General features: G+C 49.8%; 1 protein-coding gene across 1 annotated transcript in view; it reads left to right on the forward strand.

Annotated features, from left to right (window-relative positions):
- The window catches only part of LOC136136029 (FERM and PDZ domain-containing protein 2-like), an 85811-nt gene that overhangs the window by 28665 nt on the left and 35510 nt on the right, over window positions 1-21636 (forward strand). Inside the window, exons 4-13 of the mRNA XM_065893912.1 lie at window positions 1089-1246; window positions 5326-5349; window positions 7594-7746; window positions 9479-9611; window positions 10314-10401; window positions 12140-12266; window positions 14173-14244; window positions 16321-16495; window positions 19601-19751; window positions 20389-20527. Of these exons, the coding sequence (XP_065749984.1) occupies window positions 1089-1246; window positions 5326-5349; window positions 7594-7746; window positions 9479-9611; window positions 10314-10401; window positions 12140-12266; window positions 14173-14244; window positions 16321-16495; window positions 19601-19751; window positions 20389-20527 (1220 nt within the window). The remainder of the gene's footprint in view (window positions 1-1088; window positions 1247-5325; window positions 5350-7593; window positions 7747-9478; window positions 9612-10313; window positions 10402-12139; window positions 12267-14172; window positions 14245-16320; window positions 16496-19600; window positions 19752-20388; window positions 20528-21636) is intronic.

Below are 21636 nucleotides of genomic sequence, written 5' to 3' on the forward strand. Positions count from 1 at the left end.
AAGCCCCCTCCCCAGGTTGGGGTTCAGATCAGCTGGAGGAGCTGTGCTTGCAGCCCACGATGATGGCAAAGTTCTCTGCTTTGCCTGGCCATAGCCGTTTGCAGTCACCGGACAAGCTAGGCACAGGCACTTGCCTACAGGTGACCCGCTGGGTGGGGGCGGGAGCAGGTGAGCCACAGCTCCGGGACCTGGTGCCGGCAGGAGGCCTGGAGCCCAACGAGTCTGTGTAGACCGGGTCGCGAGAAGATGATCACTTGACAAGGTCGGCCTGAGGGGTGGCCCAGGGACGTGCGTAGGAGCAGAGCGTCACTCTAAAGCACAAACCGGTGACCGCTCCCCCACCTCCCTCGAAACGGCAGGAGAGCCCGCCTCCCGCAATGTCTTTCCAGCGCCCTCTACTGAGAAAACTGCACATCACGCTCGCCGTAAAAGATGCTTAAGGGAGGGAGCCGGTCTTGAAAGACGGATTTGGAGATTCGAGGCCTTAAATTCATAACTGGAACAAACACTGAGTGCCCATACCCAGATGTCAGCTCCGAAGTCACACGTGCTTGGGGACTGCCAGCCAGCCGTGGAGGCTCCCCATGCGGGAGATGACACATGCTCAGTCAGGGTGAGGGTCCCCGTGTGGGGAGATGAAGGGAGGTTATGCGCCGGTCCCTTCAGTTGCATCTTCTTCCTGAGTCTTCACTCCCTCTTCCTCGCCCTGGAGGTTCTGATGAACAGCTATAGTACATCCGGAAGACCGGCTATCTTGGTCCCTGAATTGGCTCCAGAGAACTCAGACTTGTGCTAGTTTCCAGGTGGATCTGATCTCTCTTTACCTGTTACCTTGAGACTCTTGGGCCACCTGTGAATTTGGACGCAGCTGCTAGTTTCCCAGCTACCGCCGCAGCCACCTTTCATGACACATGCTCCTATGCCCGCTCACGTCAGGCTTGAATTCCTTCCACTACATGTTTCCCCGGGTCTTGCTCACAGTTCATCCCAGAGGGGGGGTTTGCAAGGCACCTGCCGGGCACAGTCCCACAGATGGCCCTCCAGATGGCAGCCCTATCTCTACACCCGCATCGCTGCCTTGGTTTCAGATTCCTCGGACTATGTGGTCTGCCCCTGGTCAGTCTTGCTTTCTGCGACTGGAAGTCTCTCCTTCCAAGACCATGTTTCTCATATAGAAGCGGCTCCTTTCAAGGCCCCTGAACTGCTACCGGGACAGAGTGATGACGAGCAGTCTGATGCATCTCAGGTAAGGCACGTGGTGTCTCTGCAGCAGCCCCTGGGCCTGTCCTCTGGGAAACGCCTGGTCCTAGGTCATCCCCAGCTCCCAGCTCAGCCCCGAGGAGCACTGAAGCAGAATGGAGTTAAAGAATTTTATTCCCAGGCTTTCTTGCCAGTAATTTATTAGCTCTTAGATGAGGACAAGTCAACTTCTCTGAGCTCCAAGATCTATGTCTGTAAAGTGGGGTTAATATGACCTAACAAATCAGCTTATTAGAAATACTGAAAAAGAAGTTCTGGAAAAATTGTAGATAAATGGTCCAGCAGCATGTAGCAAAACAGTAAAAAGGGCCCAACAAGTCCTCAACTGGAATGTATCCCAAGGCATGAGTAAAGATTGATTTGGCTGCAGTGAGGTTTATTGCTGTGTGGTTGACATTAGTGACAAACTGGAAACGAGCTAAATCTCCAGTGAGAGCAGACATGAAACAAGACAGCATTAAAATTAAGCTGTAGAAACTTAATGACCTGAAAAGAAATTAAATATATACATGTACAACGTGATCCTAGTTGTGTACACATACACGCACACGCACATACACATGCCCAGAGTTCTAAAAATATATGTCTCGAGTGATTATTTCTGGACGGCAACATCAGTGGTGATTTTTTTCCATGGATGTGTTTTGCTTCTGAATAGTAAAAAGTTCTAGTTAAACATGATCTTCAATGTTAAAACGAAGCATTTCTAAGGAAAGAATGATGTCAGGCAGGCACACAGTGCTGGGCAGAGCATAGTGTGTGTTTAATCATTGAGTTCTGTTCCTTTCCCTTTCATTGGAAAAGGGCAAATCTGGAATTTCCGCTCCTCTCAGGAGGCATCCTGGAATGGGAGCTGCTTTTCCTTTGCGCTTGGAGAATAGGACCTCAGTTGCTTCCAGGTTTGTCTAGTTTGGGCCCATGTCTGACTGGTTTGTCTCCAAATCAGATCACCACAGAGAAAACATGAGAGTCACCTTTGCAGTGGCCTGGGCTCCGTCACCCCACTGGCAGTTGCCCCAGCACACCAGGCCCCTGAACCCTTTCCTACACTGCCAGATTCCAGGGGTGAATCCCTGGACTCCTGTGTTGGACACAGACTTGAGTGCCTCTCAGATTGCCTCTATTTGGGTCTCTTGGGTGATGCTCCACCCACACCAAGTTGCCTCCTACACTCTGAACTCAGCTAAGACGATACATCCTGAGCCGTGGGATCTGACTTTCTGAGCAAACACTAGAGGGGCCTGCTGATGAAACCTGAAAGTGCAGGGGAGCTAGTTTCCTATGGAGTGAAACTCTGCCAATGGGAAGTGGGAGATGGGAGGGGAAGGAGAAGATAAATTCTCCCTTCTTCCTTTCTTCATGAACTGCTTTTAGGAAAGTCTTGCTAGCCTTCCAGAGAAGTTCTGAGTGCCAAGGCTTAGTGTGCTGTGCTTCCTGCTGTGCTTTGTTGCTTGTTACAAGGAAGTGACCAGTGTAGTGACCCCCACACATCACATCTGTCCTTGCCTCCCTCCCCCTTTTCTCCTCACCCTCATTGCCCTGGGCTTACTGCTCCTGAATGAAATGTCATACTGAATCCTTGCTTCAGGCTCTGCTTTCTCCAGGACCTGAGCTAAGACAGGTCTTGAGTGCTCCTGGGGTCCTTCCCCATCCTTTCCAACACTCACTAGTGAGGGATAGACATCACCCTCCTGACTGCAGCTTGGCCTCTTCTGAAGATCTAGTCACTCCTTTGCTCAGACCATCCTGGAGCTGAGCCAAGCTGGTGAAGAACATCCTTCTCCCTCTGCACATGTTCCTCCATGGAGAGGAGGGAGGGTTCCCAGAGTTCCAAGGCTCAAGGAATAGGCTGAGCTAAGAACTAGGGAAGCGTGTTGCTGAGAATCTGAGCCAGGAAGGAAAGGGTGAGTTTGAGCTGGGAGAGGGTCAATGTGGGCAGGGACTGAGTCCTTAATGGACCAAACAACAATTTTGTTGGTGGTTTAATTCCCTAGGCATGGCATATGGGAATGTGGCTTAAGTAGAAGAAACCATTGGCCTTCAGCCTTATTTGTTAGGCCAGGATGCAAGGTTACCTGACCATTCCCTCTCTTACAGCATCCCTACCACACAGTTCTGTTAACTTCTGTTTTCCTCCATTCATCAGGGTCTCCTGTCTTCATCCAGTTTGGCTTGGGTCCTGTGGGAGGTGGGGTAGACAATCAGGAAAGTAGTCTCAAGAGAGGCTGTGCTCAGAATCCTCCCACAGCCCTGGGCCATTTCTGAGGTTAAGAGGATGTACTCTGACCCCTCTCCTCAGGGCAACATTCAGCTCTACCCAGCACACTGAGATGTTTCCTCCACTGCTTGGAGTGTTAGTTCTAGGTGCAGGTGGAAGGTGTGGGCAGGTCTCTAACTACAAGGCACTCATTCCATCATCACCCCATCCTGGGATCATGGCAGACATTACCAATCTATCATGATGTTCTTTCACGCTGAGCCAGGAGTTGCCTTCAGAATCCTTCTCAACACCCTTCTCCAAGGCAGCAACTACCAGTGGGCTGTATTTGGGATTTGGGATGAGGCCTGTTGTCATTGCAGCCTTAGGCCCTGCGCTGGAACACTTTAAGATAGAGCCCTTGGAATCCAGGTGAGTTCCCAGGTGTGGACGGTGCCTCTGGCAGTGCCCAGGCAGCCATTCTCAGGGTCAGTTCTCTGGAAATGAGGGTGCAGCTGGTGAACTCCCCTGCAGGTGTCTAGCCTTTTATCAGAGGAGTGGTTAGCTGGTTTATGTGTATAGTTTTGGACCAAGAAGTGGACTAATTGGCACATGTGAATTGTACACATGCCCTTGACCTAAAAATGTAAAAACCAAAATGAACCCCACTTACATTAGACTCAGTAGATTGCTCCAGTAACGACACGTTTTTACATATCATGCTTTGCGAATTCAACGTCTCCCTTTCAAAGTCCCAGAAATCATTTCATGAAGAGAAAACTCTTAAGGGAAATGTACCTTGTCAGTTATAATAGAAGCCTAATAATAATAGTGATGATAATAATAATAATAACAAACATTTATTGAGGATTTAGTATGATCCAGAGGTGACAAAGCCAAGTGGCTCAAGGCAGGGGCTTTGGTGCCTGGGTTCAAGTTTAGGCTTTAGGTCTTATTTGGGCAAGTTCCCTAACTTGTCTTTGCTTTAGTTTCCTCTCTGTGAAATGGGGAAAATTAAATACATACTTCACAGGATGGTGGTGAGGACTAAATAAATTAATATAAGTAAAAGACTTAGAGAAAGGCTTAGTCTGTTATAAGTGCTCTCTGACTAATAATAATCAAAACAATAATGAATATTATTATTACCGTGTCCAGGTCCTCTTTACGCAATCCTCAGAAGTTTTCAGGCAGAATATTCACTTTAAAGATGACGAAACTGAGGCTCAGGGAAGTCAGATAATGCTCTTCTGTTACACAATGTTGCTTTCTGACAACATATGATGCTTTTTAATCAGGCTGAACCGTAGTGTGTCATGTAGAGACAGTTTTGGCTACAAGAAACAGAAAGCCTAAAATACAGCTGCTGGAACCATAACCATACCATATAGTTATTTATGTAACAAGAAGTCAAGAGATTGGTCAGAAGCTTGGTAAATGTCATCAAGGATCTAGGCGTATATTTCCGATCTGTCCTCCTTAGCTGTTGACTTTTTGCCTTTATGCTTATTGCCTCATGGTCATAATATGGCTGCCATGATTCCATGTATCACATCAGTGTTCAAGACAGAAACAGGGGGCAAAGGATGGGACCAGCCACATGTGTTCCTGTTGACAGTAAAGAACAAACTTTTTCAGAAGCCCCCTAACAGACTTACTTCACATCTTTCACAAAAATTGAGCGTCATGGTCACTGAGACTTTCAGCCTCCAGAGTAAGATGCAGCAAAGTTTAAGGGAGTTGCAGATGGTTGTTTGGCTAGCCAGCCAACAGTGTCTGCCACATGCGGAAATGAACTGTATCTTGCTTACAGGACCATGGAATAACAGAGGTGACAAATCTAATCATGTGCTTTTTCTCTTGGGCAGATGCACGTCTATTCTTTGGGAATGACCCTCTACTGGTCGGCAGGGTTTCACATTCCACCAAATCAGGTCTGTGAACAAGATATTCAGAGTCTTGCCAGGTCATGTCTTTGGATTTATTTAGTTTTTTCCCAGGGCAGGGACCACATCTGTTGAGCTATGTGCCACCACTCTGTACTCCTAGGTTCTAGGTAGGATTACCAATCGATTAAAGAGCTGCTTCTGCTGCGTACAGGAAGAACCTCAGAATCCTACTCAACTTGGCACTCCAGGCAGACACAATTTGGGATTGTCAAGTAAGATAAGAACTTATTTGCCACTCCAGTCCAGAGGAAGTGGGAAGCTAGAGGATTTTATAGATACTGAAGATACCAATTTATAAAAAAGGCTTTAAAGCAGCCCTTCCTGAAGTGAGATGCTTCCGTGAAAAAGGGTTCTGTGCTCAATTGATTTGGGAAAATGTCCCTACGATGTCTTCTTCTTGAAGATTTGTCAGTAGTAGTTTATTAAAGACTCTGAGAAGGCTTAAAGCACAGAAACTTTTAAATTTTATCGTAGCATTTTATAAAATTTTTGACTACAGTATGCGTATGCGTGTGTATGTGTAAATTTTCATCTGACGCTATAAGAATTCCGTAGAAACCAGTGTAACAAGAACATACATTGGAGAACTCTGTCCAGACTGTTTGCCTTATTTCTTTCCTCCCTCCCCCGCTTTCCTTCCTTCCTTCCATCTCACCCTTGCCCTCTCCAATTAAACATCCCAGTGTTTCCGGCGCTCCTTCTGAAAAGGGACCTGCCCATGTCCCTCTCCTGTGGAATCTTTCACAGCTCCCCACTCCCCACGGCGTTGCATTCCTCTTCTCAGCAGAGCATACCTGGAGCCCAGAATTGGTTCCTACCTGTGACCCTGGTTCCTCTCTGATACTCTGCCATAATCAGGGCTGGCTTAGTGGGCATGTGGCCTGTGTAATAGCACAGGGCCCTGCACTTAAAAGGGCCCCCCACTTGATTCAGTGCTCTGAATTAAAGTTCCTAACAATTTTGACCAAGGGGCCCTGCATTGTCCTTTCGCCCTGGGCCTGGTCCTGCCCATAGCCTCCTTCCTTCTAGACACATGCCAACATTTGCCCACACTGCTCCCTCTGTTTGCGGCTCACTCCCCAGCCTTTCTCCTGGCCAGCCCGTGTGCTTTTTGAGATTTAGTTCAAGTTCTTTCCCCAGTTCCCTCCTCCCTCCCCAGACTGGGTTAGGCCCCTTCCTCTGTGTTATGACCACGTCTTATGTTTCTGAGACCAAAGCCCTTATCACCCTGTACTGTCCTTGTCTCTTTAAGTGACCATCTTCCTCATTAGACTTTACACCTCCTAAAGGCTGGGGCTGTCTCCCACCTTATACTGCAAGTAGCCACTCAGTCCCGGCACATAAGAGGTCCTCTGATGTGCTATATGAGTGTGGGGCTCAGTAGCCTGGTTACACATGAAGATAGGCATTCACAACTCATGCTCCGTGGCAGGAGGTGGTAGTGCAGTCTTCATCTGGAAAATAACTTACAGTGTGGGTGAGGGTGAGAAAACACCTGAGAGTGAGTATGAATTTGAGACCTTCCCCATATAAATTATGGTCATTCAAACACATGAGGGAAGTGTTTAATAAAATAACTATTTTTTTCTTTTGCTTGATGTGTACATGTGACATAAAGTTCAGTCAAAGATGATTGACCTTACGCCGACCACTGGAGATTCCAAAGTGAAAAGGCCACAGTCCCTGCGGTCCTGGAGCTCACACTCTAGGGGAAAGGCCCAGTGAGAGCCACCTAAATAATCAGAGAAAATGTCAATCTGGCCAGGTGAATGTGAGTTAAAGGCTGACCTGGTTGGATCTGGGTGCTTGGCATAGGCAGAAATCCATTTTGTCAAGCACCTATTTTCCGTAGGCATTTCAAGGATGTGTTTGGGCTCCCTGTGCCCCAAAGGACGTTCCAGATTAGAAAGCAGCAAACTACACACAGCTGGTGCAGAGATAATTGCTCCTCATTTTGTGGCCTCAGTGATAAACAGTGATAAACAGGCCTCAGGCTGTTTAGCCTCCCTAAACTCCCCAGAAGGAGTGAGCATCTGTCTAGTTAATGAGAACATCCGTTCTTAGTTGTCTCCACGGCACACCTGACAAGGCACTGGCCTCAGGGGCTGCGGCTCTGGAGGCTTCTCACGTGGCTGCCCCACTCTCCAGCCCCTGCAGCTCTGCGAGCCCCTGCACTCCATTCTACTAACCATGTGTGAAGACCAGCCTGGCAGGCGGCTACCGCTGCAGTCCATCCTGGAAGCTTGTCGGATTCATTGGGAAGAAGTGGCCGTCCACCCAGCCTCTGCCAGTCTCCATGTCAGACAGCTGGTCGGCTTGGTTCTGGGCACCATCTCCGAGGTCAGTGTAGATCTGCGCTTTCCAAGCCAGGCGTTACTCGCTAGCCACGTGTGGCTGTTGAAGTTCAAACGAGCTAAGTCATAGTTCATTGAAAGGAAATAAAACATTCAATTCCTCAGTCACACCGACCACACTTAAGTGCTCAGTAACCCCTTGTAGCTGGCGAGGACCATATTGGACAGGACAGATCTAGAACGTTCCTGTTACTGCAGTTCTAGCAGGCAGTGCTGGTGAAGACCTTTGAGCGAGCCTAGATTTCTAATGTGGCTAAGACCCTTGAGATCTTTGAAAGAGCCTCTTTTCCTAAAAACAGTCGTGTTTATGACCCATGGGTTAGCTTATCAAAATTCAACCCTAAGCCTTGCATGAGAAGCCTTCCCTGACTTCGCCTACATTGTCCCTGGCCGTTCCCTCCCCTCTGCCGTCTTGTACCTGCAGAGGGTCCCCTTGCTGTGCTTGTCACACGGTGCTGCTTGCTGCCCTGTGCACTCGCCAGTGCCTAGCAAGGGGTCCGGTACATAGTGAGCATTTGGCTTAGGCTGGGTTTCCTTGAAGCAAAGCCAGAGGTGGGCATTCTTGTGCAAGTTAGTTATTGGGGAAGTACTCCCAGGAGAGGGAGTGATGCAAGGATGGGGGACAAGCCGAGTAAGGAGGTGGTCTCAGGAGGAGACAGCCTCGCTGGGACTGGGGTGAGGCAAGTGAGGTGTTCGCTGGGCAGCACTGCACTTGTCCAGGGGCGTGTTGGAGAATTGAGACGGGGCCATGTGGACGGAGAGGAGGGGATGGCTGTGGAGATGCTGCCCACAGTCAATCAGAAAAGGCCTCTCCCAGGGATTCCCTAGAGGTCCAGGAGTTAGGACTCTGTGCTTCCACTGCAGGGGGAACAGGTTCGATCTCTGGTCGGGGAACTAAGATCCAGAAAGCTGTGCAGGTGGCCAAAGAAAAAGAAAAAGAAAGAAAAGAAAATAAAAGAAAATGCCTCTCCCATCCTGTCCTCCTTCTTGGACCCCTTCTCTCTTGGCGTGTAAACATGGCACTCCTGTACATTGAGCCAGAGGATTTGGTGGGGACAGAGGAGGTCCATGTATTCGAAGGACACTAGAGTCTACCATCCATTGATATGTCGTTGTTCCCTGATGGACATTGTGGTGATCTGCAGCATTGCCATCGGGAAATCATAAAGTGATTTCGATCAGGGACCTGTGACGTGATTTCCACTGCTTATTAGACCCTCACTGGGGCACTGAACTCAGTAAGCTACAGGGGTGAGTTAAGCACACAGTGAGGTTGTGGGAGAGAGACAAGCAAGCAAACTTGCTGTAACGTGGTGGAATAGAGCCAGATGTGAGTAAAGTTACGAGGGGAGGTGATGAGAGGACATTCCTATCTGCAGTTATGGAGAGAGCAGAGGTGGAGAGGATGTAGCTTTGGGCCTTGGAAGCACAGGAGAGATCATCAGGGAGACCCTGGCCCGTGGAGGGGGCGTGTGAGCGAAGGCACAGATGTGCATGTGTATGCAGGTGTTGGGGGGTGGGGGTGAGGGAACCACCTCTAGGCTGTGTGGCTGGTACACACAGACCTCGCTCTGGTTGCTACGTGCTCACTGTTGGGCTCCCACTGTGCAGGACAGACCCTTCCACACTGACTCAAACTGATAGCCAGGTTGTATGCGTCTGTGTAAATGTCCCCTCTCGACCTTGGGATGTGGATGTGTGATGTACTTGACCTTCAGGTGGAGAGGAGGGCTGTGGAGGAAAGCTCGTCCGGGCAGCAGGACAGAAGCTACCTGCTCAGGAACAGGTTGCAGCAGGCCAGCTGTGAGAGCCGGGCACCGAGGGCCCCGGGGTGTCTGCATCCCTGCAGAGGTGGGTATGGCGCCTGAGCATTCCCTGGGTGGGCTGATGGTACCCGCTGTTGTTTCCTGGCCCCTGTGGGCCTGATGTCCATGCAGTGGAGGCAGAGAAAGCCCATACAAACCCAACTCTTCCAGGAAGCCCCTGAAGAGAAGGGGCTGAGCTTAGGACTCGCCTGTGTCCTGAGGAAAACTTCATTCGGAGATGTAATTTAGCAGAGTTATTTATATCCAACATAAACTCTCTTTTAAAATTGATAAAAACAAATTTAAACAAACGACATGAAAGAAAAATTTCCCTTTAATTGATTTCTAGGTGGAGTGAAAGAAAAAGCAATTTGTGAAAGAGTGTTTTTGTTGTTGCTCTAGGTGTGTTAGAAGAATGGCCTTTAGACAAATCTTCAAATCTTCCACCGTTCTCTGCTTTTCAATATGAGATTTAAAAAAAATTAATTTACTGTTTGTTGTCCATAAAATAAGGCTCTCTTTGTTGTTAAGCTTCATCTTTCCTCCTAAAAACTCCCCCAACCCTCTGTAGCTGTTATTTCCATTTCCATTTTTCACATGAGGAAAGAGACTCAGAAAGGTCAAGTAACTTTGTCAACGGCACACAGCTAGTAAGTTGTGATGCTGATATCCACACCCTAGGTTGCTTAATTCAAGAGAGCCGTGCTCTTTGCCTCTGCTCATGCCCTCCACCATGCTCTTTGGTTAGTTTCAGAGAGAAGCACAGAGACTCAGAGCTCCCTGGAGCCCAGACTGAGCGCCTCAGCACACAGTTGCTGCAGCCTCTCTGTGAACAGGTAAGCAGCAAGGTGTACGGGGCTGTGAACTTGGTGTGGGACGTTGGTGTGGGACCTGCTGTACCCTGCTTCTTTCTTCTGATTATTGAGAAGTCTGTTGCTTTTCCGGAAAAAGCTGACCCTATTGCATTGGCAGGTGAAAAAGCCACATTTAAACAGATATGAAGCCAAGACGATGAGGGGCCTGATGGCAGCTATGGTGTCAGGGCATTCTGTCTCCTCTGGGAACCAAGTTCAGACTCAGTTATGGAACAACATGCTTCTGTTGTTGTTGTGATTATCTATGTCACATGAGGCTGCGTAACAAACAGCCACAAAACACAGCAACTAAAAACAATGATTTATTTAGCTTTTGATTCTGTGAGTTAGGAATTTAGGCTGTGCTCAGCTGGGAGGTTCTTCTGCACTCTGCAGGGTACTCTTGTGCATCTGTGATCAGCTGCACCTCAGCTGGGCACTTCGCTTCTGGGGGTTGGCTGGCTGTTGTCTAGGCAAGCCCTGGTTCTTCACCACAGGCTAGCTAGCTTGGGATTGTCCTTATGACAATGGCAGAGTTGAGGTCAAGAGAGGGAAGGAGGGAAGAAGAAAAGGGAGGAGGGAGGGAGGGAGAGAGAGAGAGAGATATCTCCACAGAACCTCCAGAACTAGCCCTAGCCCTCACTACTTCCACCTCATTCTATTGGCCAAAGAAAGCTATAGGTCAGCCCAAATTCAAGGAGTGGGGAACAGACTCCACCTTCTGATGGGAGGGAGTTCAAAGTCCCACGGGTAAGGGCATGGATCAGGGAGAAGAACTGTGGCTATTTTCAAAATCAGTCTAATAAACCTGCTTGAAACCCACATGGGCCCATATCTTCCTGGACCTGGAACATTATGCATTTTGAAACTTTATTTATATACATCTTGATTCGTTGTCTCTCCACGGATCAGCCAAGGGCTGTAGCCAGCTTGATGTCAAATACACAGCTGGGACCTTGGCAGGAGGCTGCAGAGTTCACCTCAAAATGCTTTTTCCTCTATTTAAAACTCTATTTGTGGGACTTCCCTGGTGGCACAGTGGTTAAGAATCCGCCTGCCAATTCAGGGGACATGGGTTTGAGCCCTGGTCCGGGAAGATCCCACATGCTGCGGAGCAACTAAGCCCACGTGCCACAACTACTGAAGCCCATGTGCCTAGAGCCCGTGATCTGCAACAAGAGAAGCCACCATGATGAGAAGCCCGTGCGCCGCAACGAGGAGTAGCCCCTGCTCGCCGCAACTAGAGAAAGCCCATGTGCAGCAACAAAGACCCAATGCAGCCAAACATAAATAAACAAAACAAAACTCTATTTTCCCAATGAAAATCGTGTTTTTTTTTTTTTTTTCTGATTCCATAAACAATGTGTGTTTATCGTTGAAACATTTTGAACAATAGATAGAATTCTAGGGAGGAAAGTCAGGCCCTCTGCAGCCCCATCACTCTGTGCTCAGGACCTGGGGTCACGGCCTGTCCTGAGCACAGTGAGCAGAGGCGGGGTCAAAGTGGGGTGAGGAAGAGACGGCCTGCACCCTTGTACCTCAAAACAACCCCCGTGGCTCTGCAGCCCTAACTTCTCTGGGCCTCAGCTTCCTCATTGACAAAGCAGATATAACTCGTGGGGTGAAGGGGCAGTCGTGGGGACACACGTGTGTGTGGGCTTTTGCTAGATGGGAGCTGTTTCTACTGTTAACTGTTGCTCCTTCTCTGACCGCTGGCCAGCGTTCTTCCAGCTGAAGTTCCCCCAGATCTTCAGGAAGGCCGACGGCTCAGCTCTGGTTCTGCTCTCCCAGAAAACTCACGGCTAGCAGCTTCTTCTGGAAAGGGTTTCCTGCAGAGAAAGGGAAAGGTGAGCAGAGAGGACCAAAGGGCACTCCCAAGAGAGGTGTGAGCAAGGAGGCGCGTGTGGCTGACACAGCAGCTGAAAATGGGCAGGGTCCTGCCGGGGGTCGGGGTGGTGCCGCTTCCCTGGGCTGAGATTTACGGAGAACTGGACTAAAATCATCCTGAATTTTGAAATTTAGGGCGATAGGTGTTATTGAGTGGCCTTGCTGTAGACTGTGTAGGACAGAAGGTTGAAGATACCAGGTCCCAGCCTTCAGGAAGTTCACAGCCGTTGGCGTGGATGGTGGCAGAACAGGGGACGTGGTAAGAGACCTGAGAAGGCTGAATGTACTTGGAAAGGGCCTTCTGAACAGGTGACACGTGGGAGCAAAGGAATGGGTAGGACAGTCAGGGAGAGAGATTCTCCAGGTTGGTTGGCACATAGGGCAGTAGCGGCTGGACGAGTGTGGGGAGTCGGGGCTCAAGAGTAGCCACGCCAGCCTGCCCCAGCCTGGAAGTCCGTGACGACAGGAGGGACCATGTTGGGTGACCTCTACTTGTGGCTCCGGGGACCCCTGACTCCTGGCAGGCAGGCTGGTCTCTGCTGAGGGGCCGGCTTGCTACACCTGTGCTGCAGGGTGAGATCAGGGGTGGTCCCAGGATAACTCCTTCTGCCAGAAACAGCTCTGGCACCAGCGGTCAGAGCCACTTCCAGTGCTTAGATAAAAAGCATCCCTTCCTCGATGCATGACACTGACATTAGCTGAAAAACTGTTTTAATAACCACACAAGCCCACAGTGACCACGGGGATCAGTGCCCCTGGATCTGTGACAAGCCCCTCCCAAGCAGGCTGTTCACTGAGGAGGCTGTCCCTGCCAGGCCTTCTGTCTGAGCATCAGTAGCCCTTTGGGAACGTCAGACCCAGATGCCCCCAGTAGGCCTTGTCTGCCTGTCTGTCTGTTGCAGAGAGATTTGCTTAATGTGCTCAACTAATTAGGAATGAGCTGAGCTCGGGGCAGCCTCAGGACATCCTCTCCTCTGTGGCCCTGGTGCCACACTCCCCTCCAGCCCCTGCTGCCCTCCAAGGCCACTCTCAGGTCCTCATGAACTTGGAGGGGGAGGGATGGACCGGCATCAGGGAGGCCTTGTTCATCTTCTTTGGCTTTTCTTCATAACTACTCACTAAAGACGCTTCTGAGGGACACCCTGGCTGGATGTTTGGCCTCTTGAGATAGAAGTCCTGCCAGGAACCCATGGGGGACACATTAGAAGGCCCACCCAATCCTATCACTCACTGGTGTTAGATTTGGGTGAGTTTCTTAACCTCTTGGAGCCTTGACTTCCGGCAAAATGGGTTGAGAATGTGCACCCCATAGGGTGCACATTCTCAGCCCATTTTAGATGGCTCGGTCTAAATAATGGTGGCATTAAAGCACTTCCTGCGTCACAAGTGTGCTACAAACATGGAGTGAAACTGAGAATCGCTCTTCATGCGCACTACTGATTCAATGTCCAGAGCTGGAAAAACGTTTCATCAGATCTAAATCTAAAGGTATTTCCGTTTTTGAAAACTCTTGTTGCATATAATATGTATTTATTTTGAGACATATAAAAGACTATGTGATCATGCATGAATTATGACACTGAGAATGAAGTGGACACCTAACTGAAGAGCTAGAACATCACCAAAACCACACCCACTTGTAAGACATGTGCTCTGAGATGCCCAGCCTAGCTAGGGCCTCAGCACAGTTGAGCTCCATCTCATTGAAACCTGCTTGCTGCTGGCTCTGGGCAAGGGACTGCTGCTGGTGGGCAGGGAGAAGTGAGGCCATGGGAGAAGCCCAGTTCTGGACCTGGGGGTCCAGCTCCGTGGAACTTGACTTTGATTTCTCTCCTCTACTGTGAGTGACTCTGCGTGTTTCTTCAGTTCTCCAGGCCGGAGTTCGCCCTGCTGGCTGGAGAGGCCCCGGTGATCTTGTATCTGCCTGGAACAATTGTGGTAACTGCTGGGTTCGACTGGGTAGGGCTGGAGGTTGGCGAGGGAAGTGACCAGCTGGGCAGGTCACAAGGCTGACTGAGCTCTGAGGGGCTCACTCTCTCCTCCAGGCACCTGCCAAGTCACACTCCTACTTCATGTCCTTCTTCAGCATCCTCTTCCCCTTTAAGAGGAACCCTCTGTGACTTCTGACGGAGTCCTGATTGTCCTTCCAGACGAGCTCTGTCTTCTTCTTCCCATTCAGTCAGGAAATATTCTTGAAGCAGCTAGTAGGTACCAGGCACTACTCCAGACCCTAGATCTCCGATACGAACAACGCAGAGTCCTCTTCATGTGGAGCTTGCTTTCTAGCATTTATGCATTTGTCTGTTTTCTGGGGAGGAAAAGCCAGTTTCCCTTCCCTTGGCTCTGCTGCCCCAGCTCAGGCGGACCTGGACTGGGGATGAGTGACAGGCTTGTCCCTCCTGGGGCCCAAGGAAAGAGCTGTGGTGCTGTCGGCCCAGAGTGGGTACAGCCACTGCCATGCCCTGCTCTGAGATGCCTGACTGGGACCCTTCCTGAACCAGTCCCCCAGGGAGGACGGGAGGGATGGTGGAATATATAAGCTGGGGGCTGCCCTGGGTGGAAGGTGGCAGAGGTTGCAGGGTAGGGAGTGGGAGGCAGAGACTGGACGGGGCCTGGGGCACCAGGGAACAGAGGAGCTGGCAGCCAGACCCCATTACCAGAGGTGGGGAGGCAGGATCGCTGTGAACCCACGCTCCTTGTGCGTGCTCCAATGGGACATCACTTAGAAAGCACACATTCAAGGATACAATTATTACAAATTTCAAGAGGGCAACTGCAGAGCATTAAACCGAAGCACTGGGTGCTTCAGAGCACCTTCCACACCCTCCCTGCCCCAGCATGCACACATATGGTAAACAGCCGCCCCAGGGGACACAGGTGTGCAGGACAGGCAGGAACCAGGGTGGCTAAGAGTGTGCCATGTGGTCAGCCCTGCCTGGGATCATGGGAGAGCTCTCCCTCCCACAGGGTCCTCAGACCTGCCCTGGCCCCTGGGGTGTGGGGCTGCCCCTGGGTGTAGGAAGGTCATGGTGTGGTGGCAGGCATGGTCTCAATGGCACTAAAGCCAGCTGTAGTGTCCACCCATGACTGTCTTTTAATGAGGACATTCTGAGGAGGTCTGGGCCAGGCCTCAGTCTAGGCTTTGGGGCACAGGGGATACTCAGCCCCTGTCCTTAGGGAGGCTGGGCCCCTGAGCAGAAAGCATCGGGGGAGCAGAGAAGGGAGAGGGTGGCCTGACCCTCCAGGCCACAGACAAAAGGTCTTGAGCCTGATCTGGGAAACTCATAGGAATTTGCCATGTGGGGAGGGAGAGGAAGAGCATTCCAGGCAGTGGGCAGTATGTGCAGAGACTCAGGCAGACAAGACTTTGTGGCGGCAGAATGATGGGCTGTTCTGGGCGGTTGAGCCCAGGCGACAGTGGTTAGGGTGGGGCTACAGAGGCCGATGAATCTGGAATTTGTCCGAGCAGGGTGAAGTGACAGAAGGCGTATCTTTGGATGCTGATCAATTTCTCGGTTCACAGTAATCACCTTAGCGCCAGCCCTCTCTCTTCCTTGGATCTGTGCCCACCCGAATTCTCTCTGCTGTGCTCTGTGAAGGCCTGGGGGTCGGTATCAGGCTGTCCAGTACTCCTGGGGGTGTACGCTTCACCACTGTGGTCCTGGGCAGTCCTCTCGAGAAGCAGAGCTCAAGGGGCAGCCAGGATTTCTGCAGGGGAGAGATCTGTTACATGTGGCTCCCCAGCCTTCCTGGCCCCTGCAGAGGCTGGCAGAGAGCACGGATTTGAGTCTGGTTCTGCCTTTTACTAACTCTGCAACTCTGGGCAAGTCCCTTACCGTCTGTGAGCCTTGCTTCTCCTCTGCTGAACAGGAATCACAGACGTACTTATCTCTTCGGGTTGTTTGTCAGTTAAATGAGAAAATACATATAAGGTGGTTAGCACAATAGCTAGCCCATGGTAAAGACTCTATGTCTTGTAGTTGTTGTTACAAGTTATACCATTCTTGTTTTCAGACCAAAAAAGGGAAGTCCTATTTGGCTCTCCGGGCCCTCTGTGTAATGCTGCTGAACGGGCAGTGCCTGGAGGTGAGATGTGACATCACGTCGACAGTGGGAGCCGTCTTCAGCGCTGTTGCGTCCTTTGCCAACCTTGGGGAGCTCACTTACTTTGGCTTGGCTTACATGAAAGGTAAGTGGCTCCCAGGTAGCCCACAGCTGGGCTGGTGCCTCAGGTAACCCCGCTGTCTAGGTACCTGAGTGCTATTCCTTCTAACAAAACTGCTTGAGACTGGGACATTGCCCCTTGCACGCCTAGACCTTAATCAGTATGTCGAGTCCTCATGTGCAAACTGTCAAGTAAGTGCAGAGGATGGTAAGGAAACAATGCTTGTAAGATGTTATATCTTCTGTGATTTGCTGGGTCTGGTTGACCAATCTCAGTACCTTGAGGTTAGACAAGCAAATGTGAGAAACATTTTTGTCTAGGTGGGAACGCAAAATGGTGCAGCCACTATGGAAAACAATATGGCAGTTCCTCAAAAAATTACCAATTTACCCTATGATCCAGCAATTCCACATTGACATACATACCCAAAATAATTGAAAGCAGCATCTCTCAGAGATATTGGTATTCCCATGTTCATAGCGGCATCATTCACAGTAGCTAAAATGTGGAAGCAACGCAAGTATCCACTGACGGATGAATAAACGAGTAAAATGTGGTATATACGTACAATGGAAGATTATTCAGCCTTAAAGAGGAAGGGAATTCTGACACATAGATGGCTAGATGACACACAGAGGCTACAACATAGATGAGCCTCGAGGACATTATACCGAGTGAAATAAACCAGTTACAAAAAGGCAGATATCGTATGATTCCACTTATGTAAGGTACCTAGAGCAGTCAAATTCGTAGGGACACAAAGTAGAACGGTGGTTGCCAGGGTCTGGGTGGAGGAGGAAATGGGAGTTATTGCTTCATGGGTATAGACAGAGCTGCAGTTTTACAAGATGAAAAAGTTCTGGAGATGGATGTGGTGATGGGTTTGCACGACAGTGCGAATGTACCTAATCCTCCTGAACTATATACTTAACTGTGGTTAAGACGGTCAATTTTTTTTTTTTTTTTGCGGTACGCGGGCCTCTCACTGTTGTGGCCTCTCCCGCTGCGGAGCACAGGTTCCGGACACGCAGGCTCAGCGGCCATGGCTCACGGGCCCAGCCGCTCTGCGGCATGTGGGATCTTCCCAGACCGGGGCACGAACCCGTGTCCCCTGCATCGGCAGACGGACTCTCAACCACTGCGCTACCAGGGAAGCCCTAAGACGGTCAATTTTATGTTGTGTGTATTTTACCACAATAAAAATAAAAATGAGTCCATCTAATCATCCAGGACTAATGGGAAATCAGCACACCCACCCCAGGAGCCTAAGTTAAGAACCCCTTCTGAAGATCCAGAAGGAAAGGGTTTTTACACCTTCCCAGCTCTGCCTTTTTGTTAAAGGGAGTCTTTATTTCCATCTACCGCAAAGATCCCTTCGTTGTAGTGGATGCTCTTTAACCACTGTGTGGAGTGATGGGAAGCAGGCTGAGCTGGGATCACACAGGCCTTCAGGTTAAACCCTGCTCCACCAGCCCACCTTGCTAGGTGTCATGATCTCTGTGTTCCTCTATTCTCCCATCCCCAGTGGGAGAAGCTTATCAGCTTGCGGTAGGATCACTCAGTGTGCCATGGTGGGTAGAGGGCGTACCTCACCTCTCAGCGGACCTCTGAAAAATCCCTCTCCCAAGTAAGAGCAACATTATATGCTTCGATGTTGGCAGTTGATGTTTGCTCAGTCTTTCCTCAAGTGTGAATAGAAGAACCTGCAGGAAACAGTTTTATTGATCTGTAACATGCAGCCTTAATAAAACCAGTGCGCTTGCTCTGGGAGAAAAACCTTAAGGCTTCTCCCCTACTTTCCCTCCCAGTCAGCTGCCTACCCCTGGACCCCTTCCATGTGGACATCCTAGACCTACTCAGCTGGAGCCTCCTGGGTAAATCACTCAAGAGTGACAGTCAGGGGTTTGGACATAAACCCATTTGGGAGGGTCTGCCAGCCAAACTGTAATGGGGACCTGCCCATCCCTTGGGAAGATGTGACCCAAAGGGAAGGGTGAATTGGTGTGGGGAGTCAGGTTCAGCAGCCAGGGCCGAGGACACAGCGGGCAGAGGTCTGGATGCTGCGTGGTGAGGGCGGAGTGTGGAGAAGGGCATGGGGCAGAACAGGGCTGGGGCAGACCTCCAGGGGTTCAGGGGGAGTGGCCAAGGGCACCCAGGATTGGTGGTGAGGGTCAAGCTTTGCCTTGAGGAGAGCAGGGGGTCGAGGTGGGGCCTCCAGTGGCTGGAGCTGATTCAGCCTCCCTCCCAGAGGTGCTAGAAGACAAACTTAACTGCAGTTGAAGTCCTGAGCTTGGGTTGGTGGAGTTTTCAAGGTGGCAACATTCAGGTCAAAAGACAAAGGTGACTCCACTTATGCCATGTCTTAGTCATCTCAGGTTATAACAAAATGCTGTAGACTGAGTAGCTTAAACAACACATATTTATTTCTCAGAGTGCTGGAGGCTGGGAAATCCAGGATCAGGCTTCGAGCATGGTCATGTTCTTGGTGAGGGCCCTCCTCTTGGCTTGCAGATGGCCACCTCCTCACTGTGTCCGCACATAGCAGAGAGAGCCAGCTCTGGTCTCTTCCTCTTCTTATTACACTAATCCTATCATGGGAGTCCCACCCTCATGACCTCATCTAAACCTAATTACTTCCCAAAGGCCCCACCTACAAATAGCATCACACCTGCAGGGGATAGGGTTTTAATATATGAATTTGGGGGATACAAACATTCAGTCCATAACACTCTGGCTGGAGAGATGTGGGTATGGTCCAGCTGATGCACCTGGCCCGTGGCAGAAATGGAATAAATACTCAGTTCTTTGTTTTTTAATTTTATTTCCATAAGATGGTAGCTGGCAGGCAGATGTTAAGTGATATCTTCTCTAAGATAAATAATCATATTTTCTCCTCTGGGTGCTGAGTTTCTCTTCCTTGACACTCTCCTCTTTATCCCCTGTTCTTGGCCTCTCATGGACCCAACAAAGGTCCTGTGGTACTAGCTATCCAGATGACTTCCTTCCTGTTCTCTCCTGTACTCAATCGGCTCTTGTCTGACCCTCCGGGCAGAGCTCAGGGCTGTGAGTCTGAGGGGTGGTGCCTCACCGACTGCTTTTCCCTCTAAATACTCTCTACTTCCATTTCAGGCAAAGAGTTCTTTTTCCTGGACGCTGAAACCAGGGTGTGCAAAATAGCCCCCGAAGGCTGGAGTGAGCAGCCCCAGAAGAAGAGCTCCGCAGATACCTTCACGCTCTTTCTGAGAATAAAGTTCTTTGTCAGTCACTATGGGCTGCTCCAGTGAGTGCTGCAAACTTCTTTGTTTGTTCCTTAAGGTGTTTATGTACAACCAGGCTGACATTAGAGATGATGGGTAGGCAAGCGCTTGGCAAACTAAAGTGCATATAAATAACAACATTTACTGTGGCTGATCTTCTGTTGATTGGATTCCAGTATGACAGAAAAGGGGGAAAAGTCAGTATTTGGGGACTGGCCCTGGTCAAAATGAGAGCTTACCCTTTTGTTTCAAACATATGCTAGTCAAGGTCAAGTTCTCTCTCCCCTGACCCCAACATGCCTCGCCTCCCAGCAGCCCAGTGATGAGGGTTCGAGGAAAGGGTCACCGGTTTGGGGTTGGATCACTGTCTCTATTCCTTTGCTTACTAGAGACACCATCTCACTGAACATCAGTTTTCTCACTTGAACCACAGGAACAAACATCTCCATGGTTGTGGGAAATGACTGGCACAGAGCAGACCTCAATGAGTAACAGGAAGCATGGTGTGGATGAAGGAGACCGCCTTTGTCTTACTGGCATTGCCCTCTGGGTTCTATTGACTTGTATCTCATCTTCTCTCCTTTTTCTGCTTCCCAGGCTTTAGTGGTCTCCCTCGCCCTCAGCATTCCAGTGACCTTTATTCCTGCATCTCTTTCCCAGGCACAGTTGGACAAGGCACCAATTTTACCTGCAGCTTCGGAGAGACATCCTGGAGGAGAAGCTGTACTGCAATGACGAGATGCTGCTGCAGCTGGGGGTCCTCGCCCTGCAGGCTGAGTTTGGAAGTTACCCAGAGGAGGTAGGGGTAGAGACTGGGGGCCCTTGGGTGGGGTCACTGGAGAAGCAATTATGGGATGGGGGAAACAGTTAGAAATGTGAAGACTGAGCCTGTGTTTTTAGCACCTATCAACTGCTGAGATTGGGGTAAACTGCATCCTTCCATTCATTCATCCATCCATTCATCCAACAAACAACCATCTAGTGTTCTTTGCTAGACTCTGGGGGATACAAAGATCAACAGGTCAAGTTTATACATTGTAATGTAGTTCTAATCTAAGGTCTTGCCTAAAAACAGTAATTTACTAATTTACTGCGTTCTTATAATCACTGGCTTTCAAATGGTTTGTGCCATAACCCCTGATAAAAAAAATTACAGCCATTACCACCCAACCTGTACACATGTGTCCATGTAACAGAATTGAGGCAAAAGTTTAGGAAATCAGATGCACCCTTTCTATATGTGATACACATTGGTATTTCCTATTCTATTCTAGTTAATTTATAAATGCAGGCTATGAACCACAAGATTGATTTCACAGCTCACTAATGGATTGCAGGTTGCAGTTTGAAAAATACGTTTCAGACTACACCAGTATCATCTTGCTTTCCTCCTAGCACATCTTCAGAAGGTGCCACCATGTCTGGAGCCTTCTAAGTCCTTCTTCATCCCCTTGCATTTTTCACCACCCAGCATGGTGTATCCATTTCCTCATCAGTCTTACTGTAGGTCTCTCCATTAGAGTGGGATCCACCAGAGGGTAAAGGTGTTGTGTGTTTTGTTCTGCCATTTCCCCGGCACCAAAGCAGTGTCTCAAACACAGGCAGTTTGCTCAAGAGTATTGTTCTAAGGAGTGGATGGACGAATGGAGTACAGGCTCCTGGCTGGACAATACTGCGGATAAGAGTCATCCATCAGGGGAGTCAGCAGCTTGCTTGTCAGGGAAACGTAGCTCAGGTCCCAACACCCAGTCCTTCTGACCCTCCCTTCCCTGCTCCCACTTCAGTCCACAAGGACTGAGACTTCACTTTCTCCTCCTGGCACCACCCTCCCCCCTGGCCTGGGTGGGCAGTCTCCCAGGGCTGGCCTGGCCCCCGGAACCCTTCCCTGCCCCTTTGACAAGCCTCCAG

Source organism: Phocoena phocoena, chromosome 16 (assembly GCF_963924675.1).
Source record: "Phocoena phocoena chromosome 16, mPhoPho1.1, whole genome shotgun sequence".
Lineage (NCBI taxonomy): Eukaryota > Metazoa > Chordata > Mammalia > Artiodactyla > Phocoenidae > Phocoena > Phocoena phocoena.